The 21,415-nt window shown below is 44.4% G+C and overlaps 1 protein-coding gene across 3 annotated transcripts in view; it reads right to left on the reverse strand.

Moving 5' to 3' along the window:
- Window positions 1-504: 504 nt before the first annotated feature.
- The window catches only part of NEK6 (NIMA related kinase 6), an 84,166-nt gene continuing 63,255 nt past the window's right edge, over window positions 505-21,415 (reverse strand). For all 3 annotated transcript variants that reach the window (XM_080401439.1, XM_080401438.1, XM_080401437.1), the window contains exons 8-10: window positions 12,838-12,932; window positions 6,510-6,623; window positions 505-2,631 (exon numbers count right to left, since the gene is read on the reverse strand). In XM_080401439.1, coding sequence (XP_080257565.1) covers window positions 2,521-2,631; window positions 6,510-6,623; window positions 12,838-12,932 — 320 coding nt within the window. In that variant the 3' untranslated portion in view covers window positions 505-2,520. The remainder of the gene's footprint in view (window positions 2,632-6,509; window positions 6,624-12,837; window positions 12,933-21,415) is intronic.

Here is a 21,415-nt window from a genome sequence, read left to right on the forward strand (position 1 = left end):
ACGGGGCTGGTTCTGACCTGCTGCTGCCTGCGCTACTGCAGGGAGTAACGCTGGCTATCAGGGGCTGTTCAGCTGCAGAAAACAGGAGGTGGAGTAGATCTGCCTCCACCCTGGTATCGGAGATAAACCAATTTCAAACTGTTTCATCCTGAAAAAATAAAAAAGCTAGAAGAAAATCAACCTGCAGTTCTCGTTTAGTCAGAAGGGAAGGCACATCACCTACAGGCAGCTTGAGAAGGCTGGTGGGTACCAGTCCCTGTCTCTGCATCCTGCAACCACCATCCAGGGAAAACAGCTTTAGATGTGCTACAGTTTGGAGTGTAGACTGTCAGGGCTAGTGTTCCATCAGGACAGCTGACCCTTTACATTGAAAAGTATACACAAAATAGCTGTTAGGAACAGTTTCACACATTATTTAGGCCTGTTTGCAGTAGTGTTTTTTTTTTTTTTTTTTTTAACATTTTCCTTAATACTGGACACTTTTTTTTTTTTTAAACAAAGGTGTTTATTTTGTAAATCATTTTTTTATTTATCTAAAAATGCACAAAATTACCTTTTGAAGTACATTTACTTATAAGCGCTAATAAATCTTATGTAGCAAGAAAGTGACCAGACTTCTCAAGATACTCAAATTTAAGCTGAGCTTCCCTGGAAGCCAAAGATCCTTTTCCGTGTTACACCAAGAGGCACAGCACAACCATCCTCTGAACGTGTAGCTGCCACCGTGGCTTAAAGGAAAGCTGCAGTGTGACAGTGACAGTCTTCAGTCTTAAACCTACGCATCGCTACGGAAGCCGGGTATAAATTAGCAGGGGAATGGGGGAAGCAATTTGGTGCCTCCACTGTATTCTCATGCTGATTTGAATTTCCTGAATCTCTCATGAGAGCAGCAGGCTCAACTTTCTGCTGAGAAGACTCAATAAATGGCACCTTGCATTAATGATACCAACATTATTCACAGCAATTAATAGCTTTTGTTTGCTACCCTATATAAATATTTTGAAATTTGATGGGAAGTAGTTGAAGATGGCACTGCAGTTTTCCTTTAAGTAGAGCAAATTAGGTTAAAAATATCCACTAAAAGCATATATATGTATGTAACCCTCTAACCCTAACCTTATTTCAAAAAAAAAAATATTCAAGGATTGTATGCATTTCTTAAGAAAAAAAAAAAACAAAACAAAACAGGCACAGGCTGCATTTGAACTGTCACACACAAACTACATTTTGGCATGAGCCACCGTCACACACGGAAGCAGCACTGGAACAGTACAGGCGTATTCATTCCCCCACTGTAGCCCTCAAGAACAGTAAGTGCAGCCCTGTTCCTCTGAACAGGCAAATGAAATGGAAACACTTGAACGTGAATCCACGTTTGTTCCTAAAGCAGTGACTATTTCTCATCAACAGTAATGAACCAAATCATTGATTCAATGAATGGATTTAGTTGGTGGAAAATTTTCATGTTGTTAAAGAAGATGACTCCTTCAAATCAGGTTGAGATTTTATAAAAATTCACATTCTGTAAATTAGCTTTCACAGTTAAATAGACAGGGGCTGATCCTTATGTAGTTAGATACACAAAGCATTTTGGTTTTCTTTGTTAAAAATTTTCCAAGTGTTTAAAACACTGCTTTGCTTAAGTTCTACCTACAGTACCTCACGTACTACTGAACATGTAAAAGTATCCTCACCAAAATCTAGTTGGCTGAGATAAACACTGGTTTTCAACAGGAACCTGTAGTCTTAAGAAGAATTATGCCAAATGGGAAAACTACTTGCAGAAGCAATGCTTGTTTTGGGTTTGTCTGCATGTTCTTCTTTTCTCCCCAAGTACATGCTTAACTCACCTCACTGGCTGTAGCCAAGTTAACAGATAAATGCATTAGCAAAATACTCACTCTAAATTTTCAGTTAAAAAAAAAAATAATCTTGAAACAAATGTGTTTCCTACCCCCCCACCCTTCCCAGTTCCTAAGTCTGAAGAGGAGGGAATTAATAAAAACACATAAATGGCTGCTTTAAAATATACAAAGTAACTGAATTTGCTATTAATCATTTGCGGAAGAGGCAAAGTAGCAGTTACACAAATTACACAAAATCTACTGCAATTCTTACATTAGTATAAAGTGATTTCACTGAAGGAATTATTTCAATATTTCACATTAGAGTTAAGATAGAAGGGGTGTGTCAAATGCTCTGACACCCGTGTTAATATCATCTATCCTAGATTACACACAACAGTTTTAAGAAAGGACCCTTAAATGATCTACATCTGTAACACGTTATTGGCCTTAAAAAACAAAAAAAATAATCACTTGCAATACCTCACAGAATCTTCACTTTAAAGCATGACCACCTTGTAAGAGTCCTTGTCAAATAACCTGCAGAAATAATGGAGCATCCTGCTACGAGTGCTCAACCCTCTCACTTGTGTGACTAGGCACCAGTCGGTTTCATCTGAGAAAAAAAATTCAAGTAAGACTGAGCTGTGCTGGCCGCTGCGTGTTTGCAGATGGTTCATGTGCTGGAGGTCCAAACATGCATTTGTTTTGCTATTTGGTGCACGTAACCAATGTCAGGTCTTTGATCTGGATCGGGGTATATGCACATGCTGACCAGCTCCCGCAGCTGAAAGACAGAAGGGGCACACAAACATGAGTGAACTGGCCGATTTCTTACTGGGAAAGGTTAAGGGAACGTTTGTCTGACCACTGGAAGCCAGGACAGGGGCTGGGAACCTCTTTCATACAGATGTTCCAGGCAGACCGCAGGCACACGTCCATCATCTGTCCCGTCCCCTGTTCCCCCCACTCTACAAAAGGACTAGGAAGAACCGTTTCTGCCAGACCTTCATCACCAAAGATTTAAATCTTCCACAGGCCCCGGTGGATTTTACGTTGCCATTTACAATGTGCTACCAGCATATACACACACAGGGGCTCCCGGGGGCTCGGTGGTTTGGCGTGGTCCTACAGAGAATGCAACAACCACCTCTGAGCTGTCACTCCCTGACATTTTCCTTTTTGAAAAAAATCAGATTTTTTTTTTCTGGGGAAATTTTTGATTCACTTCAGAGAACCAGAGCAGAGATGACCAGCATCATCAGATGACCGGCAGCTCGCAGTCAGCTGAGGCTGAAGCACGACAGCGGTCGGAGCAGCAGGGAAGGAGCCCGGCACTGATGACCCAGCGAAACGCACCAAGGGCTGGGGTGGGGAAGCAGCGGTGGGCAGAGGGAGGCACCAGTGGCATGGGCAGGATGGGGCTGAAGGAAAGAAAAACGACATCGCTACCAGAAATCTGCCCGAGCTGGCAGGTGGGGATGGACTTGCCAGTGGGAGCGGACTCTGAGGAAAGGGGGGCGCCTGAACAGAGCTCTGCTGTACAGCCACTGCTCCCCCCGTCCCACACCAGCCCCGGTAACAAGCCAGTTCAAGGTTTTTAATGTAAGAGTCTGAACAGCGCTTGTGTATCTTAAGATAGCGGGGCACGGCTGTCAAACACCGGCGTTCCCTAAAAACCTTTGTGAAGAAGAGAGACTGATCATTGATTATGTTTAATAAATAAAATGCAGAAGGGCTGAAAGTCTCCCCACCTCCCAGCCCTCTATTGTGCACATGAAAGATTGTAGCTTTTAATTATACAGACACTGAAAGCTGCTCGTACCCCCGAGGCACCGGGAGAAACAGCCTTGAGCCTCTGATCTTCTCACATCCTCCCAGTAGCCACAGTGCCAATTATTTTAATGGTAATTAAAAGCATGACCATACAGCTATCAAGCACAGCTTCAGCTGCATTGCTGAACGCACTGAAGTGAGGTTTTCAGCTCGGGATGGAGCAAGGCCCCGTGCTTCCAGCTGCCGCAGATGCACATTTTGGTGGCGGTTGCTGCAGAGCAGCCAAGCAGCCCGTGGGCCAGGGCTGGCAGGTGAGGCAGGGGCACGCAGGGGGCAGGGGGCGAGGGCACGGGCAGTGCCACCACTGCTGGTCACCTCGCCTATCGCTTTATGCACACACACCGAGAGCAACGCAACCCCCCAGCCAGGGCACCTCCAGAGCAAACCCAATGCCACCGCCCGGCCCTGGCCCAGTCTCTCCTAACTGCTACGGTGACTTTTGGATTCATCCCAGGGCAGGGAGGTGCGGCCTTTGTAACCCTAAGACCACCAGAAAACACCCACAAATTAAAACACTTCTAAACCTCTGACCTGAAGCTGCACGATCAATACAATTTGTCCAACCAGCTGCTGTGCTCCCATGTAGTCCAGGGCTCAAGCACAGCCCAGCAAGCTCTGCGCTCTGTCGATGAGCAGGACAGTGCAGGCACTTCACCATCATCTACAAGAACCGGTGGACTAAGCCTTGATAAGCACCGCCAACCAGCATCTCCAATTACTGCAAATTTGGTCCCGATATAGAAAACTAATCCTGGCTGGAGTCCCGGCTCCTCCTCCTGCTACAAGCAGCACGCCAGCTGATCACGGGGGGATTCGGACTGGTTAGCCACAAAAGGCTACAGAAAAGAGGAACAGCACGGAAAGGAAACATCATCGAAGAAGGCATTCTTCAGTAAATGCTCTGCCTTGTTCACCTAAAACAACGCTGCCGCAACTAAAACATTCATGTGATCCGCAGTCAGCCTACAGCTGAAGCTTCACTTCGAGACCGTGTGAGCAGTGGAGACGTGCCGATGGCTCCGGAGCATCACTGAACACTGCAGCACGGCAAGGCCTAATCGCTACCCCTGCCTGCAGGTGGGAGGATGTAAAGGCTTCGCTGCTTTCCCACATCGCTCACAGACCTGTGGCAGTGACAGTGCCAGAGGGGTTGCAAAGACTCTGCCCTTTCAATCTAAACCTGAGACATTGGCTCATGAAGGAAAACACGTAGAACCAGGCCGAGATAAGCACCCAGCCGCCAGCCGCAGGGAGAACAACCCTGGTGCAGCCTGCTGCTGCGGGCAGCTGCCTCTGCGCCTCCGCTCCTGCCTGGTTTCTCTAGCTTGGCTGCTGGGAGACACCAACACACCTTCCCCTCTGGCTATCCACTCCGAAAGCATCTGAAAACGCAACCTTTAAAGGGACGTACTAAATGGAATATTGTTCATGGTGGAGTCATGTTCTAATATTCACAAAACCGAAGCTCTGCGTTTCCAGTAGGCAGCAGCAGCTGATGCAGTGAGATGAGCTACAGCCAAAGGCACAGCCCTCCTCAGACTTTGTCAAGCATTCTGTTAATAGTGTATGAACACCATCTGGAGTCTCGTTCTCTGGGACCTGGCGCCTTTGAGCTTTAAACCATCCTTCTCACCCTGGATTGTATCACTACACTACACACACTCTTTAGCACTGCCAGAGGGAAGCAAACAGACAGTAATTGTAAAGACAGGAAACACATCTGTCAACTTACACTAATTCTTGCTGCCAGCAGGCATATCCTGAAATGCATGCTACAACAGCATGGCAAATGTGAATGCACGGAGCCGGGACTCGCTGCTATGGCAGCTTGGGGGGGGCGGGGCACGTAATATTTTTAAAAAATCACTTTTCCAGAACAGTTCGCAAATAGTATTTTTGCAAGAGTTATTTAACAAGTAAAAACGTAAGTAACATGTGTGATGCAGGGTCCCTCTTGGGGTGGGGACGGGACCGTCCGCTGCCAACTGCATATGGCATTTCCTTTGCATCCTGTCTCTTGCTCCTTAGAACTTTTGAGGTAGAATAAAACAAAAGAAAAACCCCAAAGGATACAGTGAACATGTGAAATTACATTGGCCATTTCCTTTCAAATAGGAGGCAACTGTAACTGAATGAGGAGGTAAGGAAAAGCAAAAGCAGCTGGTTTGCCTAGGTAAGGGAAAAAAACCCCAAGCACTAACCCCACCCCGCCTCAAAAGGCCCTGAACAAAAACAACAGGCATGTTTGCAGCTGAAGTGAAACACTGCCAATCAAGCACGCAGCAACAATTGCTTTTTTTAATATACTCCAGTTCAGCCACTACTCTCCATCCTTCACTTTTCACAGGCGCACAACTCAGACTTCCAAAAGCCCCTATACGGCTGCTGTATAGATGCTTATTGCATTAAACTAAATAGCCTTCCTCCCCCTCTTCCTCTTAAAAAGAATCTTTCCCCCCTTGTTATGCACTGAAGACTTCACAAACAAAAATTTAAGTGCTGTTTCACAGTATGTTATTTTAAGTGAAAGGAAGTGAAGGAAAGGGCTTTCCCACGGCTCATTGCTAGTTTTTGCCAGCATCACAGACTTCCAGTTTCAAAATATTCCCCACATGAAGAAATCATCTTTTCTGTCTTAATTTAGCTTGTCAATACTCAGACATCACAACGATAGCTTTCTCAGCCGGCCCTGAAGGTACCCAGGCCGCTCTGGTCACCTTCTGCTCTGTCTTGGATGTGCATGTGTGTGGGGGTTCCCTTTCCCCTGTGCGGGGAGGAACTCCACCGCACCACCCCCCCATTCCCCTGCAAAAAACGCTCCCAATTTACCTTTTCAGAATAATGTTCAGCTGGAAGAGGTGGGTAGTCACATTGCTCTATTTTTTGGCAAAGAGAAAACAGGTTCATTTTATCTCCGTAGAAAGGACTCTGAAGAGCTGCCATCTGGAGAGAAAAAACAGAGAATATTTCAGAGACGCAAAGGATTTAATAGCCCTCAGTACCGGTGATTTGCAAGAGCAAATTCTGCTCTTTGAGAGTGAGCAAGCGATGCTGCTGCTCTCTGAGGCTGTCCACAGGCCAAGCTGCCCCGTCCCAGCGCCCCACAGCACCCTGTCCTGTCCCCGTCAGTCACAGACACGGCAGTGCCAGCTGTGCCTGCTCCGGCAGCCAGGCCCTGCCTTCTGGGGCACCCCACGATGCCGGAGCCCGGCCCTGCCTTCGCCGGAGCTCTCTGTGACCCTGGCACAGCCCCTGGGCATCACCGAGCCTGGAAAAGTCTCCGCATTTTCCTGTCACCATGATTCTTTCTGCCCAACACATTTCAGATGTGGGACATTGGGTGCATACAGGCAGTTCTCCAGGTACACAGAAGGAAAGTACCTTTATTTAAAAAAAAAAAAAACAATAAATAGCATGCTTGGACTGTAGGACAATCAGAAACCAAGTGGCTCGACGAGGACCATGAAAACCTCTCAAACACAATCATCTCTTTAAAAAGTAGAAACTCCTCTGTCTTTGAAAACATCTCATGCTTTTAACAGTCCTTGGTTACGACCATATTCAGCTCATTTGCTCTCTGCAACTGGCAGATTTTTAACAGACTGCTACAAAGAATAACTGGATTATTTTTGGAAAGACCCTTAGAAGCACGAGCTTATATTCAGCCTTTAAAAAAAAAATAAAAATTACCTCAAAACAAACATTCCCCTCCTCCTCCCGGAGGTCTGCTCTTTAGAAAAGAGTATCCCGGGCAGATCTGGAAACCAAACTACTGAAACTTTTCCTAATCAATCTGCTCTTTTTCCTCTTTCAATTCTGTTTTATGAATCCAGTCTTTGCATCTCCAAAAATATGACAGATGTCCGAGATAAACAGGCTGCTCACACAGCAAGGAAAGCATGACAGAAGGCTCTGGGTGGGGAAGAATTCCTCCCAGGGCATGCAGAGCCTCCTTACAAAGACATGTTTATATTACACTTGAGTCTCAGGAAGGAAACTGCCTTTCTGTGCACGGAAAGCCATTGACACCGCCAGTTCTCAACCAGGAGCTCTGAGCGAACGCTGACGATGAGCCTCGGAAAAACAGCTGCAGCCACACAGGCTCTTTTGAACTTAAAAACGTGGGTGAAGTTGTGTCTATTCAAGTTACGCACAATGAGCTCAGCACCTTCCCTCCCGTCCCCCACCCCCCCAGGACCCAAGCCCAGCCGAGCCACCCGCAGCCACTGCCCACGCTGCGCCCATGCGCTCATTAGCCCAGGGCGTTAATCAAGTGCTGCTCTTCACTGCGGTCCATCGATGCCTGCCAGAGGCAGCCCCGCACAGCGCTGCCGCACCTCCTTCTAATGAAGCACCACTGAGTAATTGTGGGTATTATCCACTCTGTTTACATCTTTTAAAACCATTTTGCTACAAGCCACGTCAAATCGGCAAGCTTTTCATACTGAGGGCGGCTGAAGTTGATGCTTCTCACTATGGCTTTAATAGGGGGTTATTTGATGATTATTAGTCTTTTGCTCATTACCATGCACTGTGAAAGCCATCTGAAGAACGCTGTCCCATTGCTGACACACACAGCAAGCTCCCAGAAGAATTAGAAGTCAATACTAGATCCTCCAATCTATTATCCTGCAGTTCGGAATCAAGATTGATGGATCATTCGTGATTCGGTGCAGACGAGCCGCGTTTTCTCGGGGCAGGGCTCTGCCACACTGCGTGGGCTGGCTCTGCAGCAGCAGGGCACGGCCCGGTGCAGGGGCAGCCCCAGGCCACCCCCTCGGGCACCCTGGCAGTGGGCTGCAGCCAGGGGTCTCCTACCAAAGCCTCATTGCCATCAACACAGGTCCAAGCGTTAAGCAACGCAGGACACATCAAGATAAACTTAAGTACCACCAGGCCAATATATTTTTCAGGAAGCTCTTCCAGAAGCATTTATCAGATATACAGAGTCTTACGGATGGCAAAACAGAATACGTGAAGGTACCCAAATTACACAGAGGGACACAATGAACTGAGTACATAGCTCCCCAAAAAATCTCAGAAAATTCCGAGCTGGTTCAGTTTTCTGTCTGTAATGCTTCCTGTGATGCAGCTTGAGGTATTTGCTGTGCCGGTGACATTTACTGTGCTTTGCTGCAGGCTGAGCATGAGGAATTACGCCTTTAACAGCTGCACAAAACAGTGGGTTGGGGAACGGGCACACTTCTACTTCTCTGTGGTTTCACCACTATTATTAGTAGTAATGCAGAGTTATTCCTCATCAACCCCACAGACCTGAGGCTGAAGCGTCGCCTGACAGGCTTGTGAATGAAGCCACAACAGCCGGGCAGGAGCGCTGACACCCCCCTGCTCACAGCCTTTTGGAATTTTTTGAAGGAAAAAGGTGATGTTGTATCGCTGTTACTTCACTACTGTCATAACAGTAAACCAAGCAAATCAGTGGGGAAAAAAATTACCGACTCCAATTAGAGACTCTGATCTCCAATTAGAGATTGATAGCAAACTGCTCTCAATCAGTTAAAACAAAACTGAAGAGCCCAGCACACAAGATTGTTCCAAGAAAAAACACTAATGGGCACATTAGGAAAGGCACAGAAGGCAATCAAGGGTTAAACAAGGTCTCTGAGATTTCAATACAAACATCAATAATGCCAGTAAGGTTGAAAGGGGTTTTTCAATTCCCATTAACTTTTCTTTCCAAGTCTAGTTGAACAGTCACGTGCAAAAGGGGAAGAATGAGAAGGAAACACGGTGGGGTTTTGGGGTGGTAAATGCAGGGAATGAAAATGGCAAGAGAGCGTGCACACATGGCGACTGCGACAGTCAGGTCTGTAGGGGTCGTGACCACAGGCGCTCCAAACATCTCACTAACAGCAGTTTGTGATGCTATGTTGGGGTTTGCTCCTGACATTTTGATTAGAGCAATTACCACAGGACAGCTAGATCTCCATTTAAAATGACCACCATGCAGTACGACTGGTTAAAAATATATATATAGGAATCACTGTTAGTGTTTAAATTGATCGTCTTGCCAGAACTGCTAAAGTCATTGCTTGTAGCTATATTCTGGGAATTAACAACTTATTTTTATCCCCTCCAAGTTATCTTGCTGACAGATATCTACAGGAAGTGAGGGATGAAGACAGTTATTACTATATTGATAAGATTTAATAAAAATCACTGTATGATTATCAATGTCAAAGTTAAGTGGTGCTATGTGGCATCACATCCCAAACCCCTCAATGTTCCCTAAGTGGATTCTAGTGGACACGCATGTCTCTGAAGGCAATTTGTACATTAAATCTCTCTGCAGCTTATCTACACAATCTATCTGGAGAAATATCAGAAGTGACTCATCACCCAATACGCATCGCTTCCTTACTTTTAAGCCAAATGGAAAAACATTTGCATTATAAGAAATTAGCAAAGATAAAATACAGCTCCTTCAAAGACATACGAATTTGATTTTTAATTTTCCAAATTCTACAAAGTTTAAAAAGTCAAGTAGCTGTTTCTGTACTGAACACAAAATTGGTAACTGTCCAGTCCTCCTTGGAATTTGCAAGATCTTAGAGCTCCTGTTCCCAAAGCTAAGGCTTACCTACGTAGGAAGTAAATTTAAAAACGCTTCACATGCCAAATATTTCACATGTTACTACAGTACTGCTACTCCTACCAGAGAATTATGTTTAGTGCGCAATTAAGTCAGCTTCTTGAAATATAAGGAGTACCAAGACTACTGCGCCATAAGGGGACCATATTGCCTGCAACAAAAACATATCTTAGCACAACGCTAAATATTTCTCTCTGCATAAATCTGGAATCCCATCCCAGCAGAGCTCAGCCTCCAAAACGACTCCAAGCAGCCTGACGGAGAAGCTGCACACGACAGCAGCAGGCGAGTAGCGGTGTCCAACTTGGGCAGCTTTCGTGCTGCCAGACTTGGGAAGTCCAACCCACGTGGCAGGGCCAAAGTTCTGGACTCGGCAGAGCTGACGCTGAGACCCCTCTCCAGGCCAGGCCCCCTGCATGAAGCATACCTGGAACTGTTCAGCGTCACGAGCCACTGGGAGCTCGGGCGTTCTATTCCCTGCTCCCACGGCAGAGCGTCCCAGTTCCTTCCCAAACACCACAGCAGACCCAGGTACACACAGCTACACTGGATCATTCCGGTTTTCAGTACCTCATTAGAAGCGTTACAGGCAAAACCATCCTTCATAAAAAAATACCAGCCTGTTAATGGTACGTTGCTGCCACTTCAGGAATTATTAAAAGTCTCTTGAATTCTTTCAACTAGAGGTAATGAGAATTTGAGGATGGGCACAAAGTCACTCAATTTAAGCTCACAATTTTCCAAATCTTTTTGACCAAGTACTTAGTAGGGTATCTTGCTCGCATCTCTCCATTTCTCTCCCTCCCATCCCATGGAATTCTAACAATAAGACAGTGATACCACCCCATCGGGCTCCAGTGTCTCCACCAAAGTGGATCTTCCCTTCAGCGTATCTAGTGGCCATTTGCCCCGACACTAGCAAGGCCGATGCCGGGACTTCACACTGCTTATGGTGACTTGCGGGGTATTTAACCCAGGCACCCAGACAAATCTTTTTTCCTTAACGAAACCCTGTGCCACCTGACAGGGACAGGACAGTCAGCAGCTGCGAGCAGGCTGGCTGAAGCACTGCGGAGATAGGGTTTTTGGATGGATGCTGCTAGGAATGTAAAAAGAATGGACAGTTTTGGGATTTTGTTCCTCTCCAAGAGTATTTTTTGGACCACACCTGAGTCTGTAACTGTATGAGGGCTGCTGTGCTGCTGTCTTACATGCGAGAAGCAAAGGGCTGCTGGAGTCAAGCCTCCAAGACTGCTCAAACCCCTTCAGCAGGATCTTAATCCATTTATTTCACTGAGTTCCCAGTGTCAATCTCCCACTGGAGATGCAGACCACCCAGCGCTCTGACACTCCGCCAACAGTAAACCAGCACCTATCGAACTGCACGGCTCAGGGCTTGGAACACACGGGGGGCAGCGCGCTACCTCGCTGAGCAAGCGTTTAGTTGTATCAGATGAGTTCTCCTCAGAAGTACGTAACAGTGACAAACTCTGAACACCTGCCGGGAAGACCAGTGTTAGGGAAAAATTTACTTTTATACCATCTTTCCTAAAATATTTAATCAACTAGCTGAAGTACATGCCTAACCACAGTAGTTTTCACATCTGATGTGCTCACAAAATTAAGTACATTTCTCTAATTCCATGTGGTTATGAGAAGCTGTAGTGAGAAGCAAAATGTCATCAGTTCACATAATATATCAACCAAAGAGGATGCAAACAATATTCTTATTACTAAATATCCCAGAGATTTTAAATTCTCTGGGCTGGGATAAAAGCCTTCTAAACACTGACATGCACTGTCACTTGAATTCAAAGATGCATACATCTAAAAAAAGATTTGCGATTAGATTATAAATGAGTGCAAGACTGTTCAATACGCTCTGATCCCTGCTAAAAATGAAATCACAGAACTCAAAGTGCTGTTACAAAATCATAGCACTTATCTTCAAAATATACGTAATAGCTTCTAAGGAAAAGTTGCACACTAAGCGTGTCGTTCACACAAAGCATGCCTGCTTTGTATCTGCGTTTAGCTAGAAGACAATGTACAATCAGAAAATATTCCAGCTGTACCCTAATAAAGTTAGAGAAACTGATTTCACATTACATAAAAACCTCTATTTTTCTTTACTGAAAGCTCCCAAAATTAAAATATTCCAACTGGTTAGAATTCAACAAACCAGTAGCTACCATTCAAGTGAATGTGCTGTTTCTACAACAAATGCAGTCTATTCAGGAGAAGCTATGAATATGCTGCCCTACTAACAGCTCTGCTCACAGCAGGAAGCAAAAAAATGCGGTTATCAGGCGTGTTTATGTCTATATCCTCAACAGCTACTGCGACCTCCTAAATTAACTTTGTGCAAGTACTGTGCTGTATGGCACAATCCCTTTGTTGTTCATGCTCAAGAAGCACATGATGAGCACAAAAAGAGGTAACTTTTCATAAGGTTCCTCAACAATCGAGCTGAAGTAAGTCTGACCTGTATGGCACTGTGTGCTACAAAACCAACCTGGGGAAAAAAAGTTAGAAGATACTTGCCTCATACAATAAACAGCCCAAAGACCAGATATCAGATTTAAAGTTATAGCCGTTTTCATGTATTCTTTCTGGGGACATATAGTATGGAGTTCCCACTGTAAAAAAAAAACAAACAAAAAAATGAGGAGTTATCGTCTTGAAAAGTGACTGTGCAACTCATATTAATACCGCAGTTCAACTTCATTAAAGGATTAGGTTTAGCACAAATAGCTCATCAGAAGAGATCTGTACAAAAATTTGGAAACAAATAATGGTTTTGAAGGTGTAGAACCAAAGATACCATTTAGATAGAGGACTGGTGAACATAACTGAAAAGTTCCGTATTTCTGAAATTTGAGGAACATTTTCTTTCCCTTCCAGTCTTCCAGGTACCTTCAGAATGTCTCAGATGGACAGAGCAGTCGTAAAGGACCATCCTCCTTTGGTTCACACAACAGCACTGAAACTGCAAGTCAGATGTCATGGATGTGCTCTGCTAAAACGGCTCCCGTGAGCACATCACCTGCACGGTCCCCTGACAAGCGGCACAAGCAGCATGACAGGGCGGATCCAGGTACGAGGGGGGACCCTTCGTAAGGGTTCAGGAGACCATTTACTGCAGCAAAGAAACATGTAACAAGCCCAGCACCAGACAGGCATTCAAAAACTTTCTGAAAGAACCAAGATAGTAATTCCAAACTTTAAAATGCTGCTCCAACTTGCAGTCACATCAGAAGCTGTGGGATTTCTATGTACTTCCAGAACTCTGTATTTTATCAAAAGAAATTTACGCCAGCATTTTGGACAGAAGTTACAGGAAATTATTAATAAATTCCTTACCTTAAAAAAGTTCTTTTTTAAATCCTAAATAAGTTTCAGTTGTGGTACTGAAAATACAAGACATCCTGGCAGTCTCAACTACATCAAATAATCCTCAGATACATCATTTATTAAAACATCCAAGGACTGTATATGCTCTCTTTTCTCCTGCTTCCCCTGCTTGCCTGTCCCCTGTCAGGTTTGTTTTTTGTTTTTTCTTTCGGCATCCCAGTGTACCCTTCTCCTAATTAAAGACCTTTCCACACAAGATGGCAAATGTTTAATTTGCCTTTAACATTCAGTTTACAATTTTTCCATTTGAAATGCTTCCTGCAGACAGCTGGAAGACTAATAAGCAGATGAAGGATGGTGTTAGAGGTGGAGGGGGAAGAAGAGCCACCACGTTCCCCCAAAGTTCCTAAGGAGGGGTTTGCGCACTGTAGGAAACAAATGAGTTGTGGGGCAGAAAGCAACAGCTTCCTGAAAGGCGAAAATCAACCCCCATCAAGTGCACAGACGACCCGGCATAAAGCTGCTGCTGTCAGCACGATGCCTGAGCAAGACAAGTTTTGGGGCGCCTCTAGTTTAGACCATGTCATGCTCAGCATACATGTGAATCCAAATCTTAATTGCATTCCTCTGTCATCCAGAAAACCTAAACACAGGCCAGAATCCCTTTGATACAGGCACCACAGGTAGCCTGTCCCCACAGGACAAAGAGATGTTTACAGCCCCAGAGAATTCTTGGTACTCGTATCAACCAAGCCACAGAGCAACAGACAGAGGAGTCAGGCAATGCTCTCCGTTCTCAGCAGAGGAGCGTCCTAACAGAAGTAGGAAATCGGAGAAATGCAAAAATATCCTAGGTTATTTAGCCAAAACAAAGAGCACCGATTTGAAATTAGTACCACCAATGCTAGCATGCAATTATGCAATTTACTGCAGAGCATCCCCAACATCCCCCCTTATGCTGGTCTTGCTGGAAGTATGGATGCCATATGCAACACAACCTCCCAGTTTACCCCATCACTAAAGTCTCTACTGTATCAGCCTTCCAAAGCCCAAAGTTTTCTGTGAGGTAAACTGAGATCGTATCTCACAAGCCACTCCACCTTAAAATACTCAAGGCATTTTATTTCTCTGGGGTGAAAACTGGGCAGCTTACCTCAAAACAAAATCAACAACCACCCCCCCTGCCCCCAACCAACACCTTTCAATCTTTATTCTACATTTTTGTCATGCATCTATATGCCCAAATCTTGAGTCTACCAAACCTCAACAATTTTTACCTAGAGCTATTCAGAAACGGAGCATATAATGTGAAATCAATCCTACGGCATCCGTGTGAAACATAAGACGTCACAGGAATATGTATCTAAAAATCTTCTCACCAAAGCAGAACCAGTAACCAAGAGAGGGGACCACCGCCCTGACTGGCTCATTTATCTGGTCCCCCAGGATTTTCACTAACCTGCTGCCCCTGTATGATAAACTCAGCTTGTGTTTGCAGGTCATTCAAATAAGAAATGTCTTCATTTTCAACGTGAGAGCAGCCTAATGAGAAATTACATTTCTGCAAATTCTATACAAACTACAACACAAGAAAAATACCACATGGAGATTATTATATTTCCCTGGTCAGCAGTATCATATCCAGCCCAGGAGCATGCCAAACTGACACTGTCCCAGATCTGGCTGGTTTTAATTGCCAGTGAAAGGCCTCTGCATATGGATGAGACCGGAGTTCTGTTAATAGTAATATTTAACAGACTGCACAGAGTAACTTCACAAACACCAAGAACAGGCAGGACTCAATTCAAAGTGCCCAACAAGGTTTTCCATAGATGCCTCCCATGTGCATGCAAGATGCACACAACAGACAGCACAGCTCTCCACACAATTTGCACACACATTTGCCAGATTTCTGCACAAGAACTGACTGGGTTGGAATAGCACTGCTCCATTTTCCTGCTTAAAAACATGCGGCTGCAGAAGAAATGGCGATTCGTTACGTGAAGTTCCTGAAGACCGTTTTGGAAGTCCCCACTGAACACCAGTAAGACATTTCCCTGCCTTCAGCTACCCACTGCTGTGGCTTTTCTCGGACTGCCAGGAGAGCTAACCAAGCAGCTGAAGCAGAATACGTGCCAGCCCTCCACTGACAGCGGGTACACGAGCTGAGCACGGGCGGGCAGCACTCCATGGCAGGAGGGAACATCGAGGTCACTCCTACTTACTCCCCAAAGTCTTCATGCTTCAGAGTGCTGGTGCCAGGGGCGGCCTCCAGCCGTAGCTGCTCTTGCAATCAGTTATTCTGGGTCACTGCGCCACAAGCTCGGAGCAAATAACAAAATGTGGGGTCTAAAGTTATGGCCTTGCCTTCCATGTTAGCAGGGGTCTGCTCGGTAGGCTAAAACTGTCGTTTCAGATAATGCCTTAAAACGACCTTCGATCAAAGCAGAATGACAGGCTTTATGACACGGATGAGTGCGTTACAGTCTGTATTTGATTTTCTGCGTATTAGTCTGTTCCATTACATTAATGGGTCCATGAAGCAGTCCAGCCCGAGCTGACTTCCTCGAGTCCACCTTGCACATTTACCTACCATTACTGCAGTGTTGCCAGCAAATGTACAAACACGCAGGGCTCTGCGTTTCAAAACCGATGCATTAATTTTTAAATAACTGTCATGATAAAAGACTGACAAGCCCAATTCTCTTTATGGCCTGTCCAACATTACGTGGGAATCTCCTGTAATGAGCATCTTCTAGAAAACCGCACAAGGCTTCCAGTGCAATCAGTCAGGGCTCGCCATTGCATTACATTAGTCAATTTGACAAGAATGGTCTAATCGGAGACTATTAATCAGAAACTTTCTTTGGCATTTGCCCTGCTGAAAATACAAAATATTGTTCAGATTCAATATTAATCACCAGGTGGTAGAGTAATGCCTTTAAAGTTATACAAGCTGCAAAACGTAGAGAAGATTATGACTAAGTAAGCATCTTCCCATTCTATTTCTGAAAGTCAGAACACTTCACTCGAATATCAGCCTACCGCAGCGATACCAGAACAACATTCCTTCCCCCTCTCCCCTGCACTGCCTGTGTGCTCAGCGACAACACCCACACGGCCCAGAACAGCTCTGGGATATCTGCAACACCCAAATTTGGGAAATGCTAGCTATTCCCAGTTAGATTAGGAACAAAGTCTCTTGTATCAGCAGAAAAACACACAGGCAAAGGCAGTAAAGTCATTCCAGAAATAAAATTCAAATTCTTTCCTCTCATAACCAGTCCGAATTAAAAATCCCACCCGTGCAACTGCAGCAACCAGCGTGCACGGGCACTCTGCACCGAATCCTCACATCTGCCACAGCAACACCCTGGTGAAGAGCTGCCTTATGTTGAACTCAGCAAGTCTTTCACTACACAGGGAACAGCACGCTCACCCGTTTTGAAAACATGTTTCAGCTTGACTCAGAGGAGTTTTGTTGTTGTGACAGTGGCCAGGTTACCAGTACAGTCACATGCGGCACCATTACCTTCCATCGGAGCTTCCCCCGTGCACACAGTTCAGCCAGGGATCAATGCTGCTTGCGAATTCATCCCTAGCTGCTCATCGGCAGGAACAAGAGAAAATCCGATCTGCACTTTCAGGAGGCTCTGTCAGAGTCTGTGGTACATTAAATTCAGTGAATGAGCCAAGTCTCTTGCAGCAGTGGTTCTCCCACACCTTTAGGCAAATTGTCATTAGACTGAAACCAGTGTGGAGTATTTCCAAATATTTTAATAGGCTCTGTATGGGTTGGGGTTTTTTAAATGTTATAAAAAATAAGCATCTCTTTATATTAATGAAACTCCATGGCCGTATTTGGCTGTAAAGTACAATAAAAAGTGATAAGGAAAGCTTTTATTGTTCCGCCTTCACCAGTACCTTCCAGCTGATCTTTTAATACTGAGCCGAACAGTGTTTCTGAATCTATCACTTTTCTTTCTCACAGCAGGGAAGAGTTCTGAATATGAAAGAACCTAACAAATTCTGACCTTTCTTGTATCTTTACCGAGTATTCCCAGTTTCAAACCAAAAGATATCAGAGCGCAACACAGGCCTCAAAGGGGTAATACTGATTAAAGCATTCCTTCATTCTAGAGATGTTCCACTCCTGTCAAAACAAACTTTGCAATGTTTTGAAATACTTGTGATTTTTGAAACATGCTCATTACAAATGAAAAAGGCAGAGAACTATGCTCAAAAAACTGAGATGCTATCCATGAATAACAAAAAAACACCCAGTTTTAAAAATAATAATTATAAAGTATTTCCAGAACTACTAGCTTAGCTTTAACATATAAGACACACTATTACATATTCCATGAACATTACATATAGTAAAGAAAAATCTTGTAGTGTGTTTTAATAACATCCAGTGGTGCAAACACAGTAGGGAAGCAATTCTACTTGAAAATGAAAGTCCACAACTCTCACCTGTCTCATCTCTCCAGACAAGCTTGTAGGTTACCAAGAAAAATTTACAATGTTACCTAAAAGGGGTCTAGTTCCTAAGTTTCTGTTTCTAACCATTTGCGTTACTTGGGCTGTACTTCCAACAAGAAGGCTGAGGTCTTTTCCCAGAAGGAGAATTTGGGAATTAGATCAACTTTTGGGTATTAGCTAAAAGTGAAACAGTGGTCAAAGGCACAAAAATATACTTCAAACTCCGTGAAACCTCAGTGTGAGGTACCCCCACTAATTGTGGGGGAAGAAAAAAGGATTAATTCTACTTATTCTTACAAAAGAGAATAAATATTTTGTGCATAATATTGCAGCTGCTCTTAACAGACCTGTTGCTTTAAGATCCGTTTTTTCTTATTAAGATTTCATTATATATATAACCCTACCAAGGTCCTTAAGAGTTTTGGGGTTTGTTTGTTGGGGGGTATTTTTGTTTGTTTGTTTTTTATTTTTTGTTCTGTTTTTTTCCTGGTTTGAAAACAACATACCTGCAGTAACTCTGCACCAATCTTTTCTTCCACAAATTCTGTACTACACAGGCACAGACCAAAAGGCCAAAATTTCTCAAAATGCACAGAATATTGGCTGTTGAAATTTTAGGCAGATTTCTTGTCTCCATTTTTTCTTAAGTTCTGCTTACCAGCCCCTGGAAGTACTGTGATTTTGTTTCAAACTGCAAACTAGCTTGGCAAGCAAAAAGAAAAGAGAAAGACAAACAGTCCATTTATAAAAGAGCTCTTCTCACGACTGCAGTTACCCATGTTCACCCTCATAGCCACCAAGAAACCACAAGGAATGTGTAACACCCCACGTACTCCAGTCCACAGCTATTTCAATGTTCTAAACTGGGAAGCTTTGACTTATACGCATCCCCCAAAAGAAAAATCTGCTCCAAGTTCATTCTTGTCCAAGAATAAATAATAAATCATCTGCTCCAAAACACGACTATTCTGTGTAAATTTTTGTTGTTGTTGTTTTGTTTTGCTTTGGATAATGCCAAGTTTATTTGGCTAAAAATGGGTATTATACCACTTAGTAAAGTTATCCATTTTATTACTAATGGAAATTATTTATATTTATTACAGCTCCTAGTAAAACAAAACCTACCAGCTTACTGTTAAATTTTCCAAAGTCTAAACAGTTCTTAAATATGCTCTGCTTTTTATAATTTTTGACTTAACACTAAGTTTTATAGCAAAGTTGTGACTTAAGCTTTCTAACAAGCGTATCAGAACAGCCTTAACTGACACGATACTCCTCTGGATACCCTCCTCAGAGATCAACAAATAAATTAATAGGCACAATCAAACATTAAAACCAGACACAAATACTACTAGCCCTATTAAATCTTGAATGAAAGCAACGACACCTGGCAGCCCATCACACACCAGGTACGGTAACATCAACCCAAACTGCGTGGTGTCGCACACCCCTGCTCCAGCACCCAGATGTCATTGCGTCACTGCTGGGTGCAAAGCCCTGGGTTAAGTACAGCCATTTTCTGTAGTGAAACAGCCTGTCAGACAGGTATCACACGGCTCCTCTGGGGAATAAAAATAACTATGCAAATGAAAGAAAGGAGAAAAAGAAAAAAAAGACTACAAATGTAGTAAAACGCTTGCGTTATAAACTGCAAAAGAACAGGCTGTAAAAGTTTTTCAAGAAAATAGTAAGCACTACTGAAAACAAAAAAGGAAAAAAGCATTCCTCCTCACTTCGTGCTGAATCGCCCCCCCCCCCCCGTTTCCCACTCCCTCCTACACCCCTCAATAAAATGAAGTTTCTGTGATATGTGAGTCTACCTCCATTAAACTAAGCCCTGGAGCTTCTGCTACAGGGGAGCTTAAATTAGGAAAGGAAGGACGGTAAGCTACCATGTTGTAAAGAGAAGTAGTAAAATTCACCTTAGCTACACTCATTACCTTTACAACACGGGAGTTTTCTGGCAAGGCTTGTGCATGAAGAACTCTCCCCCACGGAAAAGTATCTCCTGTCTTCTCTCACCAGTCACACAGGGAAAAGGGAAAGCGGCAGAAGAGGTGCCACCTGGTGAATTCACCTACACCCTCCAGCCCACGGCTGGTTCCTGGGTTTATCACCCATCCCACAACACTGCTGCCTTCCCTAACACAGTTCTGTTACTCGGTGAGACAGGAGGTGTCCACATTTCCCCTCCCGCAGGTCTGCCTGTGGAGGTTTTCCAGGGGCCAGGGCTTTCCCTGCCCCACGGTCGCTTGCTGCCCCAGCGATGCTCCCAAGCGGCCGTGCTGCTGGCCAGGCATCCTGCCACTGCTCCGAGAAAGGCACTCGCCTGCATCTCATGAGCTGTGTATGGGCAAATCTTTCATTTTTCTTTCATTACCCCGGCATGTACTGTCACTTAATTTTTATGTATGCAATCCTTCCTGACAAATATGATCTGCTGCCTGGTAATTCATCTGACGTTCATTCTGTTCCTTGCTCTAATTACGGCTCCCATTCCTGACACGGCGGCGGCCGTGCTGCCACAGCCCGGTGGTACACCTGTCAGACGGGTCGTGGTACTGCCTAATGCCCTTTTATGCCAGTCTGATGCTAGCAAATACAAGGAAAGAAAAAAAAAATTAGATGAATATATTTGCATAAGCCACGCATTCAATTCATGGGTCAGCAGCCAGAGAAATGATGGTTCAGGGTGGTTGCCAGGGCAACGTGGCTACGGGAAGTGCCCGGCATCACAGCCTGGGTCCACACGGGTACCGCACTCTGGTTTGCAGGGTGTTCATCACTCACAGCTACTTAAACAAATGTCTTAATTAAACCAAAACCAAGATCAGTAGATTTCCTGCTGTTACAAAACCTGTATGTCTGGCAAATTACCAACACACACACACACACAAAAAGGCAAAGAGCTTCAAGTCTGCATATTTTTTGATTGTTAAAGCCTTCTTTTTACTTGGATACAAGAGCCACTGGAAACGGTGATGTGTCCATCGCTCCCACACCACACCACCTTCAGTATCACTCACTGCTGCTCCCTTACTGTTTTGCACCTTATTCACCTGTTTCCAGGATGCTGTTGATTTGATGAAGGGCAAGGTTCATGCAGAAGAGGCTTAACTCTTCCTACACGAGCCTTCTCAATTAAGAGAGAGCAACCCTGGTAAAGGTCACAAGCTTGGCTTACATGTGCAGCCAGTTTCCAAGCCCCAATTTATTCTTATTAATATAATAAGTGCAGCAGTCAAACTAGATAAGATCATATAATTACACATGATCATATTTT

Source organism: Falco punctatus, assembly GCF_963210335.1.
Source record: "Falco punctatus genome assembly, chromosome: 9".
NCBI classification, from domain to species: domain Eukaryota; kingdom Metazoa; phylum Chordata; class Aves; order Falconiformes; family Falconidae; genus Falco; species Falco punctatus.